Source organism: Rhododendron vialii, chromosome 10a, assembly GCF_030253575.1.
Source record: "Rhododendron vialii isolate Sample 1 chromosome 10a, ASM3025357v1".
In the NCBI taxonomy this organism is placed as follows: Eukaryota; Viridiplantae; Streptophyta; class Magnoliopsida; order Ericales; family Ericaceae; genus Rhododendron; species Rhododendron vialii.
In genome coordinates, this window is record NC_080566.1 from 25,835,391 (window position 1) to 25,860,829 (window position 25,439).

Below are 25,439 nucleotides of genomic sequence, written 5' to 3' on the forward strand. Positions count from 1 at the left end.
TTTTAAGTTAGAACATACACATGAAACTGAGTACAATGTTTCTCTTATTTCCGTAGTACCAAAACAAACCAAAACAAAACAAAACAAAACAGGATCATTCGCCTCCAATGAGGCTTTTATGCAATCATTTTGAAACATTGATTCTGCTTGAAATCACTTTATCAAGAAAAAAAAAAAAAATTAAAAATGTTATAGCTAGCTTGAAGTTCCTCTTTTCAAGCATATCCTAAATACAGAAGCTAGAACCAAGAGCTGTTACAATAACAATGGAATCAAAAACCCATCTGCAAAGAAATCTAAACGTCCTGGGACTGAAGAGTTTCACTGGTTCTGACAGCTTATGCCTTTTATCCCACCATTGAAAAGCAGAAGAGAAGGCAAGCAACTCAAAATACAAACAGACGGAAATTCAATCATGTAGAAGTGAATTAAATAACTTCGATAACGAAACTTTGCAAAAATAAGTCAGTCACAAATGAAAACTTCTTAGGTACATATCAGGCTTGAGATGGGTGAAACGAGTAATTCTTTACATACAATATTCCATGAACTTGTACATAAAACTCACCAAAAATTGACAATCTTTGTCGGAAACAAAGTGAAAATATGAACTCTTACGATCTACGCAGAAAACTTTTCCAGTTTCACAAGAGAAGCTACATATTTCATACAGAAAAGAAGTCGACACGTAACTTGGGTTCCAGGAATATTACTTCAACATTTGCAGAGGACATGTGAAATCCCAATATAGTCTCACTAATCTCCATTGATGTCTCTTCACATTCAGCCCAAGTAATGATGAATTTCTCCAACACATGCCCATTCTTTAGGAAGAAACTTACTAACTGCAAGAGACTCTTGTTACCTTCAAATTTAATCAGCTCAACCATCTTGAGATGATACGTCAAGCATGGAATATCCTCGTGCTTCAAATTCCAGTTATCGAACTCTTCATTCTTCGATTACATCGAACAGTAATCATATGGATCAGTAGAGATATTAAACAGTCCAATGAACTCTATTGGAAGTAGAAAAACTCATAAGCAGAGAACAATTGTAGATCTATGGCTAAAACAATTGCAGCATGACTCCTTGTAAATTCCATTAACACTACAATATCAAGTATGTTGGAAGTATGAGTTTGTTGCCATGTCCGTATGGCCTTGACATGAGAGTTGGATAATTTGAAACTCAACGACCCGTTCTTGTCAGACACATTACCCATGCCCGAGACTCATACTTGACAACAATAGATTTGAACCCTTGAGATTGGGGAAGAAAAAACATCATAACCACTATGGCCAATTTATTTAACATATAGAGAAATAGTCAATATGCTAGTACAGCCAAAGCATAAGATTCCAGTCATGGGTAGATTGGAAGTAAGTGCACCAATTGGTTCAATGGTGTGCTTGAGAAAAAGAAATACATTAAAACCCATAAAAACTGTAAATTCAAGATCATGAATGTTACCTCGTCAAAAACCAATGTTAGAGCCTCTAGATTGGGGGAGTACTTGAGCAAGTGGATCATGACGTCCATGTGGCATCCATCAAATCCAACACGCAGTGTTAAGGACTTGAGACTAGAAAGTGGTGTTGAAAAGCATGTTGCTTCACCAAGCACACAATAAAGAAACTAGAGAACAGCAGGGGACAGGAATGAGAACCGAAAACACAGGGAAAAAGATCCATAATCATCCACTAAATTATAACAAAACCAATTGTAAAAATCATTATGTATCTTGATGCTACTGAATGAGACAGAGAAATATATAAGGTATAACCCATGAGAGAAGAGGGTAATGCTTGGAAGAACTTCAGCTCGGTAATCTTCCTAAGAGGAGATCTAATGTAAAGGCCGGGTTTTTCCTTGAGCTCAGGATGTTTTTTGGTTTGGCCTTGAATATAAAAGAGTACTTATCCAAAAAAAAAACCTTCATCACTTTTATATTTCGGCTACAATAAGGGAACAAATACATGAAGATAAATGGAAGCATCTACTGAAGCAGTCAACTCAACGAGCATTGATCCGAAATCAGTTCTTAGGCTTGGGTAAATATTGGTTACTTACCCATCATAACAATCCTGAAATCTGTAGAGCCATAAAAAGATTAATAGAATCATCACAAGCAGACAAAGTTGCAAGCATCCCAAGCCCACAGGGGCAGGGGAGCTGGACTGCTCAAGCAAGCTAAAGACAGATTGCTTCACTTGAATCCAGTCAAACAAGCTGGAATGGAAGGACACAACTTTTAGTATACTGACTCGTACTTGACTTGGACGACATTCTGTCAAGTGGATTTCTATCTTCCCAAGGCTTCTCAAGTAGGAGCATAAGGGAAAAGAGATCTTAATATGGCCAGACGACGTAGGAAGCCACATCTGTTCTGTGCGTTGGTGATGGTCTGGGTATATCCTAACTCAAGGAGTTGATATGGTGGTGGTTCAAGTACTTCGGAATGGTGCGTGAGGAATCAACAGGAACACTTAAGTCCAAGGGTTGTCGGGTCAAAGTGTTTTGTCTGTAAGTAGTGTCTTGTGACCATCCATAGAGGTTGGTGCTAGTTTCCAACTCATAAATCGTGATTCTCTTTGATGTCTGATTGTTTTTTCTTCACTATCTGTGGTATAAATTATTGTTTCTTGCTTTAGAAGAGGCAGAACTATTGTGTGATAATTGACTTATAATCAACTGCTCTTATCTTCATTGGCACAGTTTGCTGAAATATTACCTCATCACAAAAAAAAATAGAAGGAACTAAATCATGTGATTACAATCCGCAGACAACAAGCTAAACGATTTTAAAAAGGCCAATAAATGAATTGCTTGAACACTACAAACTACAAATGCATACCTCCAAGAAGTACATGCATAGTTTCAATACTGTTGCATGGTAAAGACCCTGGAGTGCCTTACACAGAAGGTAACCAACTTCTTCAAATGGTGTTTTCTCATAGCCATGTATCAAGTAAAAAAAAGCATAGCTTAAAGATGATAGGTTATCCAGAGAGTATTCTTGCGCCAGAGGACCCAAGTACTTGAAGGAAATTAGTTTCGGGCACGAAACCTTAAGCTTGCTCTTACTTAAGCCGTATTCTGCGTCACTGTTCTCCAAGCCCATACAATTGTTATCTATAGTTAAAAACTTGAGATTAGCAGCAGAGATATCAAGAACCTTGAGCTTGTTCAGAACACAACTAACCAAACTTAAACTCTCTAGAAAGGGACAGTTCAAGAAAAGCTTTTGAGGCAATTGCTCATCCGGTAACTCTACCAACATGAGATCAAGAGAAGTTAACCTGCTAAATCCAATGGAACGAGGCAACTTTAGAACATGAAGGAACAAATTCAACTTCAACACGCGCAAAGATTTACTAGTCAGGAGACAATAGGGCAAATCAAATGCATTAGAAGGGCTAAACTGTAGATCAAGCTCTTGGACATTGCGCCGTGTGGCAACAATAACCCACCGCGCAACTGTCTCTGCATCATAGAAATCTGAACAAGAAAGGCGAAACTTTTTATAGTCACAGGACCCATTTATCAAAACCCAGTTGATAAAACCTTTGAAAGCCTCGGTCAATCGCCCATAATCCATAACCAAATTGTTAAGCCGAGGCCAGAAAAAGTTTTCCAAATCAAGGTCCAGATAAGGGATTGAATTCCACAAGAACCTCCACCGTCGCCCCAATACACTTGTTCTTACGACATCGATGGTTTTTGGGGATGACAACGATAGTATATAATGTAAAATCGGATCGGGCAAATTGCTGATTTTATCTTTTTTATCGCTTGGATCACCACATGCTGCCATGGAAATTCTGGGTTTTTTTAGCTTTGATTCCATGGGGTTTCTTGCTTCCGCAACAATTGTGCACTCTGTATGAAGAATTTTGAAATGATTCAGTGAGGGGAACAGTTAGAAAAAAATGGGGAGAAAATGAGATCAGAGTGTTGATGAGTTGAAACAAATTAGCTTGAGCATTTCATCTAACTGCTAGAGTGCTAATTGTATCCCAAAGGTGAATAAACTAGAGAGAGAGAGGGAGAGAGAGAGAGTACCTGTAGGCTACGGACGCTTCGTAGTTCGTACTATTTATAATGAGGACTAGCTTCCTAGTGAATTTCCCGCCAGAAGTATTTTCAAAATGAACTGACTATTATGCCCTTCAGTTTTGGACAGATTCGCAAAAATGCCGGGGTGGAGAAAAGAAAAAAAAATGGGTACTTAAAATATTCATCCTCTAGTCTAGTATGTGGAGTGCAATTTTGTTCACACTTCTTAAAAGATGGTGAACGTTAGCTTCCTTTTTATTGGCTTGCATAAGTCACACCACAAGTGATGTCATGTATACACTTTTTGATAAACATGATATCATTTTGTGGTAGGATTCACATCATTATAACCAATAGCAAGGAAGGTGATATTCATCCTCTTTCAAAGAAGTTGAACAAAAACTAAGTGTTAGGTTTTCATCCTGTTGACTTTTTAAGGTTATGTTTTCATTCTCAAATTTTCATAAACCCAATTGTGCCCTAATACACCTTGTTACTATTTTTTTGGATACTATATATGCATAGAATTTTGAGACTAAAATATAAATATGGAAGTCCTCCACCATTTTTTTATGGATATACACAAATAACAAATTCCTGAATTATAGTTTCCATATATTATACAATTATATCCGTGAAATCTAGCAAAAACCATTTCATCCAAATCCCACCAAAAACTGAATACCCAATTAAAATTTTGAAACTCCTTCAAACCAATGATGGTGAAAATCCTAACGTCACAAAACCCCCTTCCTCCTTCCTCCTGATCTACCAAGCACTTTTAAGAGATGGGTGAAGAAGTTAAGGGAGGTGTAGTGGTAATGGAGTCTATGTTTTTTTTTTTATTTTTTTTTATTTTATAGGCAACAAAGTTTTATTAAGAAACTTGACAAGGGGTACATCAAGTTAGGGGAGAGGGGAAGAGAATCCAACAAAAAGTTGGATGAATTGAAGAAGCATTGAAAGGAATGAGGAATGGGCTTTTGCAAAGAAGCAAGATCTCGAAGCTGCAAAGAAGAAGAATGCTAAGAATAGGAAGTTGATCTTAAACAGAGCAAAGCCACTCGCCAAATACGGTGGAGAACAGAAAATGGTGGAGAACACCCATGAAAACGGTCGGTTGATCTGTTTGGTAAGGTGTTTTGTTGGTGAAATTTTATGGTGTATGGTGTATTTTGTCGTGGTGTATTTTATCAAGCGTATTTCATGGTGTATTTTATCATTCATGGTGTATTTTATCATTCATGATGCATTTTATCAAGCACTAGTGGATGCCCGTGCCTAAAGGCACGGTGCAATGCATTCTGAGCGCAGTCTAAATAAAGTATCAAATCCCACTTTTATAAATAAAAAAATGGATACAATGATTGTTTTTAACTCGAACTCACCTGTGTATGTGTATATCCCATCCCATGTGAGGGGATTTTTCCCTCCTCCCAACAAAATCTCTTATTGATAATCGGATTTATTGAACCGCTAGAACTAACACTTCAATACACCAATCAAAAGGATGAAACTGAGGATTTTTTTTCCTTTTGTTATTGGCTGTACACAGGCTTGGTATTTTTCCCCTTTTGTTATTTTTGGTTTTTAGAAAATTTTGTAGTACGAAAAACTTCAACAAATAGGAAAACTCGAATGCTCAATTTTGAAAAACCCTAGTATTCTAGTCATCTAATCACATAGAAACACACAGAAAGTTGGTGATCGTAGCGCATGAACCGAAGCTATAAACATATAGAAAGAAAACCCTCAAATGCTACGCTTTGAGCCGAGGGTGGGGGGATTCTTACCGGAGAGAGATAACCAAATGGATTTCATGGAGCCTAACAATGAGTTTGTACTCTGGAATTCCTGAAAAAGGCGCAGCAGGGTTATCATATATTCAGAAAACTTTCAACAAATCCCCAATTTTGGAAAACCCTAGAATCGAGGGTGGGGGGATTCTTACCTAGAGATTTAGCCGGTTGAGTCGGATGCTAAGAGGGGGGTGGGGTTGAGACAGTAACAATGGAGGAAGAGAGGGGAGAAGAGAGAGGAAGAAACACGCAAGACATGCGGGATCTTGGAAATAGGTTGATTCATCAATGATTCAATCCAACGGCCATAACTTATTCAAATTGAGATTCGACGGCTGAAAATGTGCTCATATTTGTATGGGTAGATAAAAGACCGCTCTGTTTTATAATATAGATATTTCATGATATATTTAATCAAGCTGATTTCATAGTGTATTTATCAAGCAGATTTCATGGTATATTTTATCAAGTGGATTTCATGGTGTGTTTCAAGCATATTTCATGGCATATTTTGTCGTTCATGGTGTATTTTATCAAGCATATTTCATGGTGTGTTCTATCAAGCGGATTTCATGAAGTATTCTATTAAAAAAATGGTCGATTTGAATATTATTTATGTTTTGAAATTTATTTTATGGTAATTTTACAAAAAATAATTCATAAAAAACATGGTTGATTCCACCATGTTCCTCACGATAATGCATGGTAGATATGGAACAATAAATATGATTTTCGAATTTAAATCGGTGGAATTTGGTTATTACGATTTTTTAAAATTTTGAAATCCTCTTTTATAATTATCTCCCATCCATTTAAATTAGAAAATGGTTGAATCTCACTAAATCATAAAATGGTTGAATCCCACTAATTTAGGAAGATAATATACATACTCACCATCAAACATAATCCCAAAAAAGTGGGCGGGATAAATACTTACGTGAGATGAAGTTTGAGAATGAGTATTTAAAAACTCAAAATGGGGCATTTAGGGCTGGTACATGTGCGCGTCATCTCGATTCCTTCCAACTCCAGCTCAATATCAAAATTTACCAGTAAGGATTGTGCCCACACCAAATTTACGAATTATCCATATTCCTCCCTAGCTACATATGTTCCCAGATATTTTCAGCTTTTGGTTCAAGTTGGAATTTTCTGTAGAGACCTGTAAATCTTAGAAAAAAAAATTAAAAAAAAAGATTCAATAGATGAAAGGACAAGAGGGAAACATTGGGGTTACTTGAATTTGAGGCATATGTGTTAAGATTATAAGATGAGGGGGTGTGTGTGTGGTTTACAAAAGTACTAGTATATATAGACGTGTATGTATGTGTGGGAGAATAACATTCCCCCCCCCCCCCCCCCCCCCCCCCTCACGCCTCTCTTTCCCTCCCTCTTCCTCTCTCACGGCTTTCTTCTCTCTCTCTCTCTTGAAAACTTCACTCAAAGCTCGAAACCCACAAGGTTCAACCTTCATTCCACACTCTAGAGTGATTATAAGCTCAGGGTTCGTTGGTTGAAGCTTGGAAAGAAGTATCCTTAGAGGAATTCAAATTTCGAGTTCTAAGGCTCGATCGATTGGACTTGGATCTTCGTTCTTGTTCATTGAGGTAGGGATTTTTTGCTCTCTCTCTATGTGTATATGAGTTGATTGTGCACTTAGGTCGTGCCTTGGTTCATTGTTGTTGTTGGGGTTTTACCTTTCGAAGTCTGAAAATTCGCTGAAAAATTCCGCGGTATGGATACCCCAACCTTCTCTGGACAGTAGCCGCCCTGGTATCAATACCTCATTTTGGGGTATTGATACCCCCTTGATTTCTGGACAGCTTTGACACACTTTGCTCTTTTCATATTCATTTGAAACCCGATCACTTCTTGCACTCTCTAAACACCTTTGAATCACTTCTAGACTTGATTGTTGGTATTTCGAATGGTTCATTGATCTCTCAAATTCTTTTGGCCCTCGTTGGAAAATAAGAACATGTTGAACTTAATGAACTTGGTGTCCGTTGGTCGTTCTTGCTTTAGATTGATTTAGAGAACATATTTGGCATGTTGACATGATCATATTAGAGTTGATATATGTTGAACTTGAGGTTATTAAAGATTGAGAAATGGTTACATGAATGAATACGAAGGAACGATACGAAGAAAGCCACAGATTCACTGAAAGGTGTGATGCCGGAAATGGGACGCACGGGGTTCCGAATGCTCGGAAATGCACAAGAAAGTCACGGATCCACCATAAGGTGTGATGCCGGAATGAATATGGGATGCACGGGGTCCCGAATACCCGGAAATGAGATCCAAACACATAACTTAACGAATATGGTGAACTTTGGAGGTCATTACGCTGCTTGTAGTTGAATAGAGTTGGCTTTCACGGCTCATGTCCTTATTGTCGATCATATGAAAATCTTGTTGTTGCTTATGTTCCTCTCGGTGCATTGATCATCTCATTTGCTTATAGCTTGAGCATAGTAATCTCTACTAGGCTAGTGTAGCTCAACCTATCATTATTTTCAGGAACACCGCAAGGGCATTGATTTTGGAGTGCATGGAGCGGATGTTTGACATTAGGGCTGTTACGAACCCGTCCGGACCGAAAAAGACCGAAAAAAACTAATCGATCAGTTCGGTCTTCGGTCGGTCCAGGGGCATTTTTTGGCGGTGTGGGGTGGACCGAACCAAACCGAACCTAGGACGGTTTGGTCTCGATTTTATGAAAATTTATACGGACCGAACCGAACCGAATGCCAACCAAACCGACCGAACCATATGTTATATATATTTATATAAATCATTTTAATCTTGACCGTCAATCCATTTGGTGTTTTAATCTTGACTGTCCACTCAACCCTACCCTATCTGTCTTTTACTCTCCCCACTCCTCCAGACTCGCATCCATTCCCTATTTCCATTTTCCCCTTAGTTCTCTCCCAGTCTCCCTTCTCTCTAACCTCCACGAAACCTCCACGATCTGCACAGTCGTACCCCACCAACGCCGTCCTCGCCTTTGTCGCCCCCACCACATACGCCGCCTTGTCCACCATCCCTGATTATCAACATCGGCACCGCATCGATCTCCATTCCGCCACCACATCGGTAAGCAGATTTCACTCTCCATTCCGCCGCCGCCCTCAGATCTATTCTCTCTGTCTCTGGGTGTGTGTATGTGTGTAAAGGCTTTGTATTTTTTTTTGGAAGTTTGAATTTTGAATTTTTTTCGAGAGGAGTGGAATGGGAACTGATTCAAAAATACTCGATGCTTGTGTTGTGTCAAAGGGTTCTGTATCCAAAAATGATGACCATGCATATGAAAATGGTTGCTTGATTTCTTTTCCCTTTTTTGAGTTTTGTTTTCAATTTGTGTGGTTTAGTTTTTAAGGGTGTGGACTGTGATTTTTTTTTTCTTTTGATGATTGGCTAACATTGCTAGGTCCGAGTAGATGCTTAAACAAATGATGTTGGTGATGTAAACCAGTCGAGCTAAGTGGTGGGTTTTGCAAGCTAAGAAAATTGGTTTACGAGGTTCAATTGTTTGGAACCCAAGAGAGCAAGAAGTTTCTGCTCTATTGCCTACTTCAAAAATAACACAGACAAAAACGTAGAGGAAAAAGAAAAAAGAGATTGGGCTGAAAAATCAGCTTTCTTTCTTCTGATTATTCCTTCCTTTTACTAGTACCAAAAAACAAATAGGGCATTTGTACATTGTAGTTCTTTAAGGAATAATTCCTTCCATTTTCCCAAAAATTAACATTATAGTAAAACAATTCCTTGGCCTTCCAAGAGACTGACCATTTACTTACTTTGACAAATCATAATTCCATTTGTAGTGTATATGTCATTTTTTTTAGTAAAATAATTCATTACTATTTCTTTTTTTTGCTTGATTACTGTGTGTAACTAAATGTGGTTTATCTCTGTCTTGTTTATGTGTATGCAGAGAGGCTAGCGTGAGGAAGGGGGGAAATCTCTATCAAAATCTACAACGCCGGTGAAATGTCTGACCATGAGCATGATGTATTCAATCTCAAAACCCTATATTGGCTTGAAAATCAGATCTTTATTGAATATAGTTCACGAGTTTAATGAGTTTAGTGTTTACAATTTACATACTGCTTAATTTTCGCATGAACATGAGGTGATGGACTGAAAATTAGATTAGTGCACGAACAACATGAAAATCAGATTGTGATTATGTTGGTTTTAATTTTCTCTTGTGTTAAATGGATGATATGGATGATGACATTATGGATGAAGGTGCTGAGTTTGATATCCCTCAAAATGCTGAACTAAATGCCTTAAATTAATAACGAGTCTGAAAGAAAGAAGGTTGTTGGTCTGAAAAAAAGGGCTCCATGCTGGCAGCATTTTACACTTATTACACCTGAAGGTCATCCAAAACCTAGGGCTGCATGCAATTGGTGTGAGACAGATTATGCTTGTCACTCGAAGTTAAATGGTACTAAATCACTAACTCATCATCTAGCGTATCAGTATACCAAATATCCACCAAGTACGAAATTTACGGGTTCTGGGCAAAAGCTCCTTAGTTTTCAAAAGAAAGAACACAATGGTGAAACAAGTGCAAATGTTGTTCCTGTGGCCTTTAGTGCTGACGCTTGTAAGAGGGCACTAGCGAGGATGATAATAATTGATGAGTTGCCTTTTCATTTGTTGAGGGTGAAGGATTCAAAGATTTTATTAGTGTTGTTCAACCAATGTGGAATCCTCCTCGTAGGCTTGCGATGACAAAACAAATCATGGTCATGTATGAGGAGGAGAAAAAAACATTGAAACATACACTCAAGCATCAAAGGGTTTGTCTTACAATGGACACTTGGACTTCGGTCCAAAATCTGAATTACATGTGTCTTACGGGTCATTTTATTGATGAGAATTGGAGGTACCAAAAGAAAATTTTGAATTTTTGTGTTGTTCCTAATCACAAAGGTGATACTCTTGGTAGAATGGTTGAAGAATGCTTATTGGATTGGGGAATTGACAAGTTTCTAACCATTACGGTTGATAATGCATCCTCAAATAATCTTTTGATTAAATACTTGGAGAGAAAGACCAAAGATAGGAAGACCACCATTTTAAATCACGAGTTCTTGCATGTGAGATGTTTGACACACATCTTAAATCTAATCGTACGTGAGGGATTGCAAGAGATTGATGTCCTGATTGCAAGGGTGCGCAATATGGTGAGATATGTGAGGTCTTCTCCATCTAGAATGACGGAGTTTTGGTCATGTGTTGAGAAGGAGAAAATTATGTGTAGGCTTAAACTTTGTTTGGATGTGTCTACTCGGTGGAACTATACATATTTCATGTTGGAGAGAGCTTTAACTTATCAAAAGGCCTTTGATCGATTGTGTGATGACCCAAATTTTAAATTAAATGTAAGAGAGGAGGAGATGGACGAGGATTTTGATGATGTTGATAGTTTTGAGGGTATAAATAGGGTAATTGAAATTGAGGAGAGAAAGAAAAAGAGAGGGGGGTGGGGGGGTTGGGGAAAGGCGGAAGGAGTACGTTGGGCCTCCAAGTTCAAGTGATTGGGAGAAGATTAAGTTGTATGTAAAGTTTCTTCGAGTGTTTTACGTTGCACTTTGAAATTTTCGGGTTCTTTGTACGTCACTTGCAATGTTTTTTTTGATGAAATGGTGTTGATTCAACAAGACATTATGAAGTTGTGTGAAAATGAGGATAGTGATTTGTATGATTTGGCAAAGAGTATGCGTATCAAGTTTGACAAGTATTGGGGTGATTTTGAGAAGATTAATCAAATGATGATGTTTGTAGTTGTTCTTGATCCTCGATGCAAAGTTGCATTTTTTGAGTATTGCTTGCAAAATACCTTGGGCTATGATAAGGCAATAGTTGGTGAGTTCATGGATAAGTTAAAAAGTGAAATTACCCGTTTATTTGGATGGTATGTGAAGCATAATGGTACCGTGAATGTGCGTAACAAAGAGGTTGGGGGATCATCGGACACCATAGATTTGGATAGACTTGAAACGGACATTGGTAATCATAAATCTTTGAAATCACAATTTAAGATGCACAAACAAAAGGAGGGCAACATGGCAAGCAAAATGGACTTGGAAAAGTATCTTGCGGAAACTAGTGAAGATGATTGTGACAACTTTGATGTACTTCGTTGGTGGAAGTTAAACTCTTCGAAGTATCCAATTATCTCTCAAATGGCACGAGATGTGCTAGCAATTCCCGTGTCCACGGTTGCTTCCGAATCCGCTTTTAGCACGGGTGGACGTGTCATTGATCCTTATCGAAGTTCTCTCTCTCCGAAGACTGTGGAAGCACTAATTTGCACACAACAATGGATTAGGAAACCAACCAAGATCAATATAAGAGAACAACTTGATGAATTGGAGGCATTAGATTCGGGTACTACTTTTACTTTTAGTTTTTATTGACAAATATTTTATGGTTCTTAAATATGTTTTTATGTTGAATGTCTTACTTGTATGTTTTCTTTGTTTTTTTTCTTTATGTTTTTAGTTGTCTTGGAATCAAATGATAAGGACTAAGGGGTTGGTGCTTGGATTGTAGAGTTCTATCATGGGTACACAAATGTGTAATGTTTACATTTTTTTTTTGTTGAAATTTGTCATTGACTAGTTTTTAGTGTCTTAATTTTGTTGCTTTGTGACTCTGTGACAATGTAGGGCTGTGGAATAACTTTTTGCAAGGGTTGAAGGCTTTAAGTAGCTGTATGGAAGGGTGACTCTATCTCAGCATTTTGGAATCTCTCTGAACTTTATATTTTTTTTCCTTAAACTATTTATCTGGGCATTTGGAATTTTGGATGATTGTATTATCTGTTTTACTAAGAGGCCCCTAAGTAAAAAAGGGGCAGTTGGTATTAACTATTTTATTGAGGACTATTTTTGGTTTAACTAGTACTAAGTTGTTGCTTCTGGTAGAAGGCTTTACGCTACTGTTTGGGAACTCTCTGAACTTTGATTTTTTTTTCTTTCCTAATCTGTTAGTAGGTGGACTATTTGATGTGGAAAATTTTCATTCTCATGTATGTGAATAGGTGAACTGTTAGTAGGTGGTTCTGAACTCTTGGTTCTGTTTTTTTTTCCTTTACAAAGAAAACGTTGGAGCTTTGGTTTTTTTTTTCACTGTAAATTTTCTCTCATGTATGTGTATCAACTGTTTGATTTGGAAAAAATTGCCCATATAAAAATGGCCCAAAACTAGGTGAAAAAAATGCCCAAAAATGACTCATATAAAATTGGTGAAAATGGCCTGAAATGGCCCAAATGAGGGTGGAAAAAGGCCAAACAGTCATTAGAAATTTAGGTTTTCGAAATGGGCCGTTTGGCCCATTTGGGGTGGACCGAAATCCCTGAAAGCCCCGAACTCACCCTGAACCAAACCAAACCGAACAGAAATTAATACCGGTTGGGATTGGTCCCGGACTTATGTACCCCGAACCCGATCGGTTTTCGGCAAATCCATCCCGAACCGAACCGACCCGATCGAATAACACCCCTATTTGACATCATATCTTTTGAAAGCCGACATCGAGGAGTTGTTCTAGCATCTTTTGTATACTCCCTTTTGAAAAGATGCAATTGTAACTTCATTTGAATTCTTTTGACTTGGAAAATCATGTAATCGCTAAACTTATCGTCTTTTGACTAGTTCCAGAAATTTGGCCAAACTGCCTATATTGTAACTCCTTTTAAACTTGATCTTTTTCTCTCGGATGAATTAAGGAAAACGTTTTGGGGTATTAAGATGTACTATTGCGTTAGACTTTTATTGGAAATACTATTATTATTATGTTGAAAATTCAGGGTGTGACATTTTCAATTTCTCAAAAATTCTACATTATCCAATAGCTAAAAACACATGCATATTATTCTTATCCCGAAGGTAAAATGCCCTATGAAGATGGGACAGCGTCTCATCTTCGGCCTATTAGTTTATGCAATGTGGCGTATAAGGTGCTAGCCAAAGTTCTTGCAAACCGGTTGTGTGTTTGCTTGCCGACAATCGTATCGGAAAATCAGGGGGCGTTCATAGCAGGTCGGCTTATCCATGATAATGTGATTCTGGGACAGGAGATTATTTACCAGCTCAAATCGAAAAGACGAGGGGGAAGGCATGGGATGGTGGTGAAATTAGATATGAGTAAAGCCTACGACCGTGTGGAGTGGTGTTGTATTGAGGTTGTGATGCGGAGAATGGGTTTCAGTGAAATTTGGATTGAGTGGATTATGGAATGTATTTCCAGTGTTTCTTTTTCAGTCTTAATTAATGGGGAGAAGCATGGATATATAGTGCCATCACGGGGTTTACGACAGGGTGATCCATTATCGCCTTTTTTGTTTGTATTGTGTGCTAAGGGTTTATCGGCGATGTTGTCTTATGCGGAGAACCGAAAAGCCATCCATGGGATTAGAATTTGTAGAGGAGCTCCGTCGGTTAATTATCTTTTTTTTTGCTGATGATACATTGATTTTCTCTAAAGCTACGGATGGGGAGACAGATTCTGTTCAGATTATTCTAAGGGATTATGGATTGGCTTCGGGGCAAGTCATTAACTTTGATAAATCCACAATCTTCTTTAGCACGAACACTCTTGGTGATATAAGGCAGCGGCTTTGTCACAAGCTAGGGGTTAGGAGAGATGCGGCATTGGGTAATTATCTGGGACTACCTACAGATATTGGTAGGTCGAAAAAAGCGGTATTTGCATATGTAAAGGATGCTCTTGTTTCTAGGATTGAGGGATGGTCTGAATCGATGCTAAATCAATCGGAACATGAGGTAAATCTGAAATCGATTGCTTTGGCCCTTCCCACACACGTGATGTCATGTGTCAAGCTTCCGGATGGCCTCTGTGTGGAGTTAGTTAGGCACATGGCAGCATATTGGTGGGGAGGGACTAAGGGGAGGAGGAAATTGCACTGGCTCTCATGGGATAAATTGTGCGAAAAGAAGTCACGCGGGGGATTGGGCTTCCGAGACCCAACATGCTTCAATTTAGCTTTGCTTGCCAAGGTGGGTTGGTGACTAATTACAAGTGAAGGAACTCTTCTTCAGCGGGTTCTTAAGTCAAAATATTTTTCGGCATCGACCTTTTTTGAGGCGCAGCTCGGTGCGAACCCATCATGGACTTGACGGAGTATTCTGGAAGCGTGGAAGTTTTTAAGGGATGGGGCGAGATGGAGAATCGGTAATGGGAAGAGGGTACGACTAGATGTGGATCCATGGCTTCCAAGATTAAATGGGTTTCGTCCAGTTGGTGTATCCAGTGAAGGAGTAGGCTTAAGAGTTTGTGATGTTATCGATGCTGCTTAGCATGTGTGGAAATTGGAGGTGATTGATGAAGTAATGCAGGAGGAAGATGCAAAAGCAATGCGCTTGATTCCCCTTCCTTGTTCGGACATGGAGGATCGGTGGGTATGGCATTTCTCGAACCGTGGGGCCTATTCAGTTAGTTCCGGGTATGAATCTGCTCTGAGGCTTAAGAGGCAAGGTTCGGCATAGGGAATAGCAGGAGGGGAGTCGAGCATGCGTGATGATGACAAGAAAGTTTGGAATAAGGTATGGAATCTCCCGTTCCGAACCTTGTCAAGAAAGTTTGGAATAAGGTATGGAATCTCCCGTTCCGAACCTTCTAGGACTTTGTTTCAGGATCAATAAGATCTGCCACTTTCTCAATGTCCTCTCTTCTTGGTGTGGTTCTGTCAATTCTGAAACATGTATTCTTGGATAACCAAGGGTCTTCCAAACATGTATATCTTTCCCGGAACGGACTTGCCATCTCCATCCCTTGTCACGCAGTTCCCGGGCCCAGACTATGTTCTTCTAAGCCCATGAAGACTGGCTACTAGCGTTGACATGCCAGAATGACGTATGGGGGAAATACCTTCCTTTAAAGATCTGTCTAAATAGAGAGGATGCACCAGAAATTAGTCTCCAACCTTGTTTAGCTAACAAAGCTTGATTAAAAGTCTCCAAATCACGTAGCCCCATGCCGTCATCACCTTTACACCTACTCATTTTTTCCCACTTGATCCAATGAATTTTCCGTTCACCCTCCTTAGACCCCCACCAAAGTCTCTCTATTTCGGATGAAATTTGCTACAAGAGAGTTTTAGGCAACCAAAAGCAAGACATAGCATAATTTGGATGCGTCAAAAGAATTGATTTTAACAAAACCTCACGCCCCGCCTGATTAATCTTGGACTCCTTGTAGCTCCACAGATGCTTTGTTGTTCTGTCTTTGATGTATTGAAAGCGATCATGCTTGGAGCTCCCAAGGAACACTCGTAGCCTCAAGTATTTTGCACCATATGCCTTCATCAATATGCCCACCTTTGCTGATAAAAGATTCAGACCCTGGGCTGGAGTGTTAGGATTGAAAAATCTTCAGTGTTTTTCAACACTAGACTTGTTTAGTCTATTGGAAAATGCTAACCTTTGTCCTGAGGGTGGAGGATAACAATATGTAAAAAGTGCATCGATAAGCCAGAAAACTGTATTAATAACCATAAAATATGTTTTGATATTCAAACTTATCTGGTATTTTTTGCATAGTATCCTATCGCTGGGTGAAGGTTAGCAAGACCCCACTCTCTTTAGCATTTATTATCAAACGAAATTCAAAAGTCTCACGATTTCCAAAGTTTCATTACTGTTGATTCTCACTTCCCGCCAGCAACTCTCTCTTTTCACAACCTCTTAGCCGTATCTCATTCTCACTGGTCTAATCAACGACAACGGAGTTAGAGACATCATTTTCTGCACGATTATGGCCCTTGTGGCGTATCAAGGCCATTTCGGCTACAATGTCGTTGGTTTGCTGCTGTCAATGCTAAGAATTTGCTTCTTCTTGTCTTCATTGTGGCAAAGCAATTTCTACTCTAGCTTTGAGAATATCTCATGCGTCAACTTAGGGCATTCACAGTGGAATAATCAAAAGTTGATACATCATCTTTTGGTTATTTATTTAAGGGGTTGCTAAGGTTAGCAATGTAGAAGTTTACAATGGTACAATCAAAATGAATAACCAAAACTTGTCACATCACCTTTTCAACTTATAAAAATCTAGAAATTGTGACATAGAAAATATTTTTTTCAAAATAGTTTTCAAACTAATAAAAACAGGTTATTAGAAAAAGAGAAAATAGTTTTTTGAAAACATTGATTTAAAAAAAATAGTTTTCGGGAAAAAGTTAAAAAAATAGTTTTTGAATAAAAAAAAGTTTTTCTTTTTCTCTAAAGAACAATTTTTGAAAACAAAATTTAGATAAAAAACAGTTTTTTCCAAAAAAACAGTTTTGGGGTAAAACTAAAAATAGTTTTAATAAAAAAAACTATTTTTGCAAAAAAATAAAAAGTGTTTTTAAAAGTATTTTTCTTAGAAACATGTTGAAAATGGAAGAGAGAGAATGTTTTTGTGTAATAATGGTGTACTTGATTGAGGAAATGTGAGGACAACTAAATTTGATTATTGACAAAAAGTTGCTAGTTTTGATTATCCAATTGCCAAAATTTGATGAGTTGCTAAGAGGTAGTTAAGTTTGGTTATTCCAATATGTGCTTTTTTCGAGCAAATGTTGCTAAACTTAACAACCTTTTGGTTTTGATTATACCACTGTGGATGCTCTTATTGTCCATTGCTTTCTCTCTGTGTGTATTTCTAGACTGTACATTAAAACAAAGAAATAGCTACCCCCTTCAGTCCCAAATTGTTATGCATCTTTTCTTTTTGAACCTTTCAAAAAATTGTCTATATTTCACAATCATAATATTTTTTATGATTTCAAAATCTTTGTTAGTAAAGAGGAAGAAATCTTTGTTTAACAAAATTAGTAAAGATCGAGGAAGAACCAACTTGGTTTTTTTTTTTTTTTTTTTTGTCTATATTCATATTTTTTTCATGTTTGTTAGTTTTGCATCATTTTTAATTTTTTTTTGTGGATCATTAGATCTCAATGAGAGGAAAGAAATCGGTAAAGTAAAAAATATAACCAAAGCCCAAATTTCTTGAAAAATCCAAGAAAGAATCCAAAAGTTGTCTTTTTTGGCCTTTTTTCTTATTTTTTTTTTAAATTGAGTTTCGGTTACAAGTTTTACTTTTTGAAGTAGTTATTTTGATCAAAGGCCAAAAGTTTACAAATGGGACCCTAGGTTCACAATATCAAAAATATTTTTTTTCGGCAAAAGATGAATTTTATTAAAAACGGAAAAAGGGGAAGGGAATCCAACAAATAGTTGGACAATACACCATAGGGGCAAAGCCCAGAACACCTAAAGGTTTATCAGGGTCTACAACAGATAATGCAATAAAGATCAGCCCAATACCCAATAAAACAAAGAAAGCCCCAAACCCAAATCTGGTCCAAGCCTGGACCGGCCCACCCAAACCAAACCAAAAAACCCTAACTACACCAGCAGCCACCACTGTACAAACCACCAAAGTCCAGCTCGCCATTAAGCCAAGCCGGCCGCTCCCAGATGTAGAGGCTGGCAGCAGAATCCGACCTACGACAGTGAAGGCCGGAGCAGACAAGGCAAGAGGGCCAAACCACCACCATTAATAGCGAAACAAACCCGGACAAACCCTTCCATCTTCACGATCTTCAACAGTGAAATTATGCGGAAGCGTTCAATTTACTCCTAGAGGGGGGCTGAATAGGAGTTTTATTAAAAAATCACCAATTTGAATAAAGATTAATATATAAAAAAATAATATAGATGAACGGGTTGATTATTGATTAATCCAAACATAAACTCAAGTAGTGCAGTAAAATAAAATTGCTACAAGAGACGCACGATTTACGTGGAAAAACTTAGGGTCCTGAATAACCCTAAGCCAAAACCACGGCCTAACACTACTGATTTATTCTATTAATAAAAAAGAAGTACAGATTGCGAAATAGTAAAATCCTTACCCAAGCTTTTACCTATTCTTGCCAATCTCCGATGCTCCCCGAGCTTCTTCAAGATCCAATAGATGCACCACAGACTTCATGCCTGATCTCCGGATTCAACCGGCTCCGAATCAATCTCCAAAAGATTCGGCCTCAGTAGGAAACGGCACCAAACCACGAATAGTGAATGCATGTATGATATTATGTGTAGCGTGATCTCAACAGACCCCAAAATCGTTCAAATAAATGGAAGATGCAAGAACGAAAAAGAAAGAGGAAAAATATGGGATGTAATGAAAACTGTCACTCTCTCCTCCTACGGACGTCGTGCACCACTTTCTTTCTTTTCCGGAAGCAAAAACTCTCGCCTCTGTCTATAGTTTATTCTCAAGGATTGCTGCCAAACAAAAAAAAATCTCTCTCAGGGGCTGTCTTCTTCTATGGATGATTAACCCCTTTTATATTCATATTTGCTCTCAAGCGAAAATCTTTTAATGAAGCAAATATGGAAAGCAAATTGTCACAGAATTTTTTGGAAAGGCAACAATGCAATATTATTCTTTTTGTTTTACTGCTTTAGAAAGAACCTCTCGTAATGATAATGATATATATATATATATATATATGGAAAACGAAATTTTTCCGGAAAGATTTACCGGAAAGAAAAACGTGCATGAATAAATTTCTAATCTTGGAAATAATATGCATGATGTGCTAATGCAAATTACCTCTCACGCAATTGGATCAATTTCGTAGCGGTCAACTTGGCGCAGATAATGGGAGGAGCATCGAGCGAGCAACTACCCCCTAATTAACCTACCCATTACAATCAAATGGAGTCGATATAATAAAGACACCAATGAAGGTTTTGAACAACCCCGGAAAGTGCCAAAATATCTAACAATCTCCCCCTTTGGCATTTCCGGGACAAAACCAACTTCACTAAAACACAATGGAAAAAATACAACTTAAAGAGACAAACACTAGTCAGAACTAGGTCTATCCAATGAAGCTTGAGTTGCACTTCCAATACCTGCAAAGATAGCTCAACAAAAAACTATGCGACAAAATATATGTTACTAGAATGGGTCAGCATAATTTAATAATAAACGCCAAGCAACATTATATCGAAAAGCATGAAAACTCAACCAGCGATTCATCAATAAAATAAATCTCCCCTTGTAGATATCTCCCCAATTGAACGACAGCACTCAAAAATTCTCTATCTTTATGCAAAACTCAACGACACATATCACTCTCCATTACACCCCAACCCATGACCATAAAAACTCTCCCCCTTTTTGCCATGGAAAAACAAAGGAAATGACTGTATCCGAGTGAGATACATGCAACTTGAAAGCATACAAGAGAATCATACGATATGTAATAACAAGAATCACATAGGAAAGATGGCTATAAGAGAAATGCATCGAATGAAAATTTAAGACCATATCAACTCATGGAAGCAGAATGATGTAGATCAAAGAATGGATAGAATGCCATGCTCAAGCCTATGAATGTGAAGCGCAAACGCCGTGCATGAGGAGCAAGAAAACTTATCAAGGTCTAAATTGGCACTATAATCTTATCTCAAGAAAGGTTTAAACAAGACTATCACGAGGAAGTCAAACCAGAAACGCTCGGACCTAGGAACTTAAGCACAAACCTCATCGGTTGTTTTAGACTCGAGATTAGCGACTTACACCTAGCCTTGTGGGGCAAAGGACCAGGCAGCTATAACCTCTAAGGCGAAGAGACAAATAAAAATAAACTCCCTTTTCTTTTCTTTTTTCGATTTTCTGCTTTTTTTTATTTTAGTTTAGGAGTTTTGTTCTTTCTTTTTTTTTTTAAACAAGAGATAAGAAATAAAAGAAGAAAGTCTCAATTTGATTTTTCCAAACCTTAGAGATGCGTTACACACCAATCCATAGGCGGCCCATCTCATAAGGAGTCAAATGAGGGAAAGCATCCCAAGGTAAACAACGAACATGTGGTCAATCAAAGTGATTAGTTAAGATAAACCCAACTGAGACTCAATAGAGACCACTTAAACAATGTAAGTTTACTAGCTCCAAGTGAGATTGTGTGCGTAGAAACATGAGCATGGGATTCTATTGCCAAAGCAGAGAACAACATCACTATGTAACAGAGAGATATGATAGAAAATTCGATTCGATACATATCTCTCAAATGCATAAGCATATGTAAAACTGATATCAAGACAGCACATGATTCCCAAGCACGCAAAAAACATTACAAGCACGCACACGATTAAAAAAAAAACTTTGACTCAAAACAATACATCAAAAAAAAATACTACTAAGTACATAACAACTTATGACAACTCAAAATTAAAAACATTCGCAGCAAACATATGAGATGACATGTGACCCCACACACAATCTAATCTAGAGAAATTAAACCAAGAGATTTCCTAAGGTACTCAAACCTAAGAGAATCTAAAGGCTTAGTGAAAATATCCGTTGTTTGAGTCGGTTCGTTTGAAACTCGTGGGACTTGAAAGCCTAGAAAGTAAGTCAATTCTCCCATTAGGCTCATTTGAAACTCGTGGGACATCTGTGCCCCAAAGTGTTTCGCATGCCACTCAAAAGGTCGCTCTCAATTTTCTTCAAAAATAAAGTTCGGTCTACTCCCCCTTTCACAAAGCCGGTATGTAAAAGATGGTCGGTTAAACTTTTAGTGGTTACAACTAAATTTATCTTTTTATGAGGGCTTTTTATTTGTTTACCCTTCATGTAACCATCACACACAAGCCCTTGCCCATTGGCAAGTTTGGGCACTCCCCTCACAATGTCGTTTTTGGTTATTCGATGCAATTCTGGAAAATTTAAATGTCCTAAACGTTGGTGCCAAATTTCTACACCATCAAGCAAGACTCAACGACAGACATTAGAACTTGCAGTTTCAACACAATAACAATTATCCGAAGATTGAATACCTTTAACCACACACACACCAGAAGCATTAATAATAGAGCAATTATTTTTAGAGAAATTGACTTCATGCATATTATCACAAAATTGCCCTATACTTAACAAGTTAGCTTTTAAACCCTCAACATATAACACGTTATCTATCAGAGGGATTTCGAGTGCATTTACGGTGCCTTGTCCTACGATTTTACCCGTATTACCATCACCGAATGTAACCAAGCCACCATTATACTTCTCTAACTTAGCAAACAAAGATTTATTTCTGCTCATGTGCCTTGAACATCCACTGTCTAAATACCAAACACAGGCATCCTGTGCTCTATACGTAGTGTGTGCAACATGACAAGTGGCATTCACTCTCTTCCATGTTTGCTTTGGTTTGGTGTTCACATGCGAGGTGTGACCGTGTGTGGTATGTCTTTCAACAATCATATCAGTCTCTTTATTATTTTTAGCCAAATTTGACAACTTTTTGATTTCCTCGACGAGGTGAGAAGTTTGATTCGCCAATTGACTCAATTTATTTTGAAAATTCTCGTTCTTAAAGTTTGTGAGAAACTGATGCACAACTTGAGGTCTTCCCACATTGGGTTGACCATACTGAACACTTTTATTAACTGGGGCTACAAATAATTTCCCCTTTGTTCTCTGATTGTCCCTTCTAAGTGTATAACAAAAAGGTCGAATGTGACCTTGACCACCACAGTAGTGACAAATAAAAAGATTTTTCCTTTCAGAAGCATGATTACTATTGTAAGCATTCTTAATAATGGTGGGAGATTTAATAGAAGATTCGGGTTTATCGCTCACTACCTCATTCTTTGCAATATCAGATTTCACAAACTTGATTTCGTTCTTTGTGAACTCGTTAGCCTTATGTATCAGTGAAGGTGGATCAACAAACCCTAAGTCGCTTCTATTTCTAAACGTATGTGTCATCTCAGCAATACGGGTTGCACCACACTCATTACACTTTATGGCCTCAGTGGCCTCCCTAAGGTCATGCTCCAGTTCAAAAATCCTATCCTTAGACCCTTCAAGAGCCTTCAAGGCATTCACATGCTCTTTCTCAATTTTGGCAAAATTGTCTTTCAAATTAGCTGTATAGGTTTTTAATTCTTTAAGCTCGGTATTCTTAGATTCAATGTCATCACTAAGTTTGTTCCTCTCACCATTAATTTTCTCGATGACACTCACGAGTTCCTTCTTTTTCTTTTTCAATTTGACACCTTCTTTAAACAATCGATTATAGGCCTCATGAATAGAATCTATATCATCATCACTATTCTCACAGTCTTCGTCAGTCGAGACATACTTACTATCATCACTAAGAGTTGTAGAAAGTTCCACTGATTTAGGGGACGTGGGGGATTTAATGTTGGCAACAAGTACAGAATATCTAGAAGCTTCAAAACCTCGATCACTATTCTCATCACTATCGTCATCCCACGTAGCCTTATACCCCTTAGCCACTTTCTTTTTAAGAGTGTTAGCACACTCTGCCTGAACATGCCCGAAACCATGACACTCGTGACATTGTACACCTTGGGATTTCTTGAATTTATCAATAGAAGATTTCTTTTCATTATCCCCAAAATTAAAATTCTTACCTCCACTAGTTAAAGAAGGAAAATTTTCAGATTCATTATTCTTATGGAATTTTACAAATTTACTAAATTTCTTAGCAAAGAAAGCAAGTTTTTCTTCGTCAAGGTCATCATCACTCTCTTGTGTCACAAAGGATTCTTCTCTAGATGATTTAAAAGCAATGCTTTTATTAGGCTTTAATGTAGGTTTCTTCGAAAGATGATTCAATTCAAACGTTTGAAGTTTACCTACAAGTTCCTCAAAAAGAATATCATCAACTTTATCACTTTCTTCTATCGCGAGTACCTTCGCCCTAAACCTCTCAGGAAGGGACCTAAGCACTTTTCGACAAACTTTAAGATTAGGGATTGGTTCTCCTAATGCGTGGAAGGAATTAATGATGTCACTCAACTTAGTGATAAAACTATCAAATGTCTCATCTTCCTGCATTCTCAAATCTTCAAAACGTGTTGTAAGCATTTGGAGTTTTGAAGTTTTAACAGTCTTAGTACCCTCGTGGGTGACTCGGAGAATATCCCAAGCCTCTTTTGCAGTAGTGCACGCGGAAATACGACTAAATTCAGTTTTACTCAATGCACCATAGATGGCTCCTAGAGCTTTAGAGTTTGCCTCAACACTTTCATTGTCAGCAGAATTCCACTCAGTGTCCTCCTTAGCCCTCATTTGTTTAGTCGTAGTGTCTTCTATGGTAGGGGCCTCATAGCCGTACCTAATAGATCTCCAAACCCTAACTCCTAGGGAACTCAAATGCGTGGTCATACGGGCTTTCCAATACGGATAATCATTACCGTCGAAAAAGGGTGGCCTCGAGTTTGAGGCTCCTTCTCGTGGTGTGTTCATGTCCATTATAACCAGAATAAAACTCAGGTGGTTAAACCTAAACAGAGCAACCTGCTTTGATACCAATTGAAATTATGTGGAAGCATTCAATTTACTCCTAGAGGGGGGGGGGGGGGTGTGAATAGGAGTTTTGTTAAAAAATCAACAATTTGAATAAAGATTAACAGATTAAAAAATAATATAGATGAACGGGTTGATTATCGATTAATCCAAACATAAACTCAAGTAGTGCAGTAAAATAAAATTGCTACAAGAGACGCACGATTTACGTGGAAAAACTTAGGGTCCTGAATAACCCTAAGCCAAAACCACGGCCCAACACTACTGATTTATTCTATTAATCAAAAAGAAGTACAGATTGCGAAATAGTAAAATCCTTACCCAAGCTTTTACCTATTCTCGCCAATCTCTGATGCTCCCCGAGCTTCTTCAAGATCCAATAGATGCACCACAGACTTCACGCCCGATCTCCAGATTCAACCGGCTCCGAATCAATCTCCAAAAGATTCGGCCTCAGTAGCAAACGGCACCAAACCACGAACAGTGAATGGATGTATGATATGATGTGTAGCGTGATCTCGACAGACCCCAAAATCGTTCAAATAAATGCAAGATGCAAGAACGAAAAAGAAAGAGGAAAAATATGGGATGTAATGAAAACTGTCACTCTCTCCTCCTACGAACGTCGTGCACCACGTTCTTTCTTTTCCGGAAGCAAAAACTCTCGCCTCTGTCTATAGTTTATTCTCCATGCTCGTCCGACGTAAAGGGTCTATAGACATGCGTGCTAGATGCAAGATCGAAAAAAAAACAAGGATTGCTGCCAAACAAAAAAAAATCTCTCTCGGGGGCTGTCTTCTTCTATGGATGATTAATCCCTTTTATATTCAAGAGGCCAGGGCACACGCGATGCGTGTGCAAGTCGGATTTTCACAACATTTTTGTAAAAATACTTCTCACTTAATGTTTGATCAAATTTTCACAAATGTTGTGAAAATCCGACTTGCACACGCATCGCGTGTGCCCCGGCCTCTAGTATAGTGTAAATACGGAAACCAACAAAAATTAAAAAAGGAATTGAAAGGCCATTATGATACCCGAGTAGAAGACGGATTCACAGAAGTTGCAGGTATGGAAGCCACGTGAAAATTTGACTTGCACACGAATTGCGTGTGCTCCGGCCTCTGGTAAATTACTTCAAAACATGTAGACTACACAATAGAGCATAATGGGTTAAAAATTTACTAAAC

At 38.1% G+C, this 25,439-nt stretch overlaps 2 protein-coding genes across 2 annotated transcripts; both read right to left on the minus strand.

The window, feature by feature from the left end:
* Window positions 1-509: 509 nt before the first annotated feature.
* LOC131303579 (F-box/LRR-repeat protein At3g58900-like) lies at window positions 510-4,073 on the minus strand. Its single transcript, XM_058330519.1, has 3 exons — window positions 2,858-4,073; window positions 1,474-1,638; window positions 510-956 (listed from the first exon to the last, which is right to left on the minus strand). The coding sequence occupies exons 1-3, from the start codon at window positions 3,848-3,850 to the stop codon at window positions 666-668; spliced, it is 1,449 nt and encodes a 482-aa protein (XP_058186502.1). The 5' UTR covers window positions 3,851-4,073; the 3' UTR covers window positions 510-665.
* A 15,966-nt stretch (window positions 4,074-20,039) lies between these two features.
* On the minus strand, window positions 20,040-24,195 carry LOC131303049 (uncharacterized). Its single transcript, XM_058329839.1, has 4 exons — window positions 21,765-24,195; window positions 21,537-21,665; window positions 20,810-20,898; window positions 20,040-20,114 (listed from the first exon to the last, which is right to left on the minus strand). Exons 1-4 carry the CDS (start codon window positions 24,193-24,195, stop codon window positions 20,040-20,042), a joined length of 2,724 nt encoding a protein of 907 aa, XP_058185822.1.
* Between the last annotated feature and the right edge of the window lie 1,244 nt (window positions 24,196-25,439).

Excerpts from the sequence above, each read along its gene's own strand:
- LOC131303579 (XM_058330519.1), bottom strand. The coding sequence starts at position 3,850 with ATGGAATCAAAGCTAAAAAAACCCAGAATTTCCATGGCAGCATGTGGT. Across the intron at positions 1,639-2,857 it reads TATGCATGTACTTCTTGGAG|TTTCTTTATTGTGTGCTTGG; the intron begins GTATGCATTTGT and ends GCTGTTCTCTAG. Across the intron at positions 957-1,473 it reads TAACATTGGTTTTTGACGAG|AATGAAGAGTTCGATAACTG; the intron begins GTAACATTCATG and ends ATGTAATCGAAG.
- LOC131303049 (XM_058329839.1), bottom strand. The coding sequence starts at position 24,195 with ATGGACATGAACACACCACGAGAAGGAGCCTCAAACTCGAGGCCACCC. Across the intron at positions 21,666-21,764 it reads CTCTATTATTAATGCTTCTG|AAATTTGGCACCAACGTTTA; the intron begins GTGTGTGTGTGG and ends TTGATGGTGTAG. Across the intron at positions 20,899-21,536 it reads GTGTGATGGTTACATGAAGG|AATCCCATGCTCATGTTTCT; the intron begins GTAAACAAATAA and ends CTTTGGCAATAG.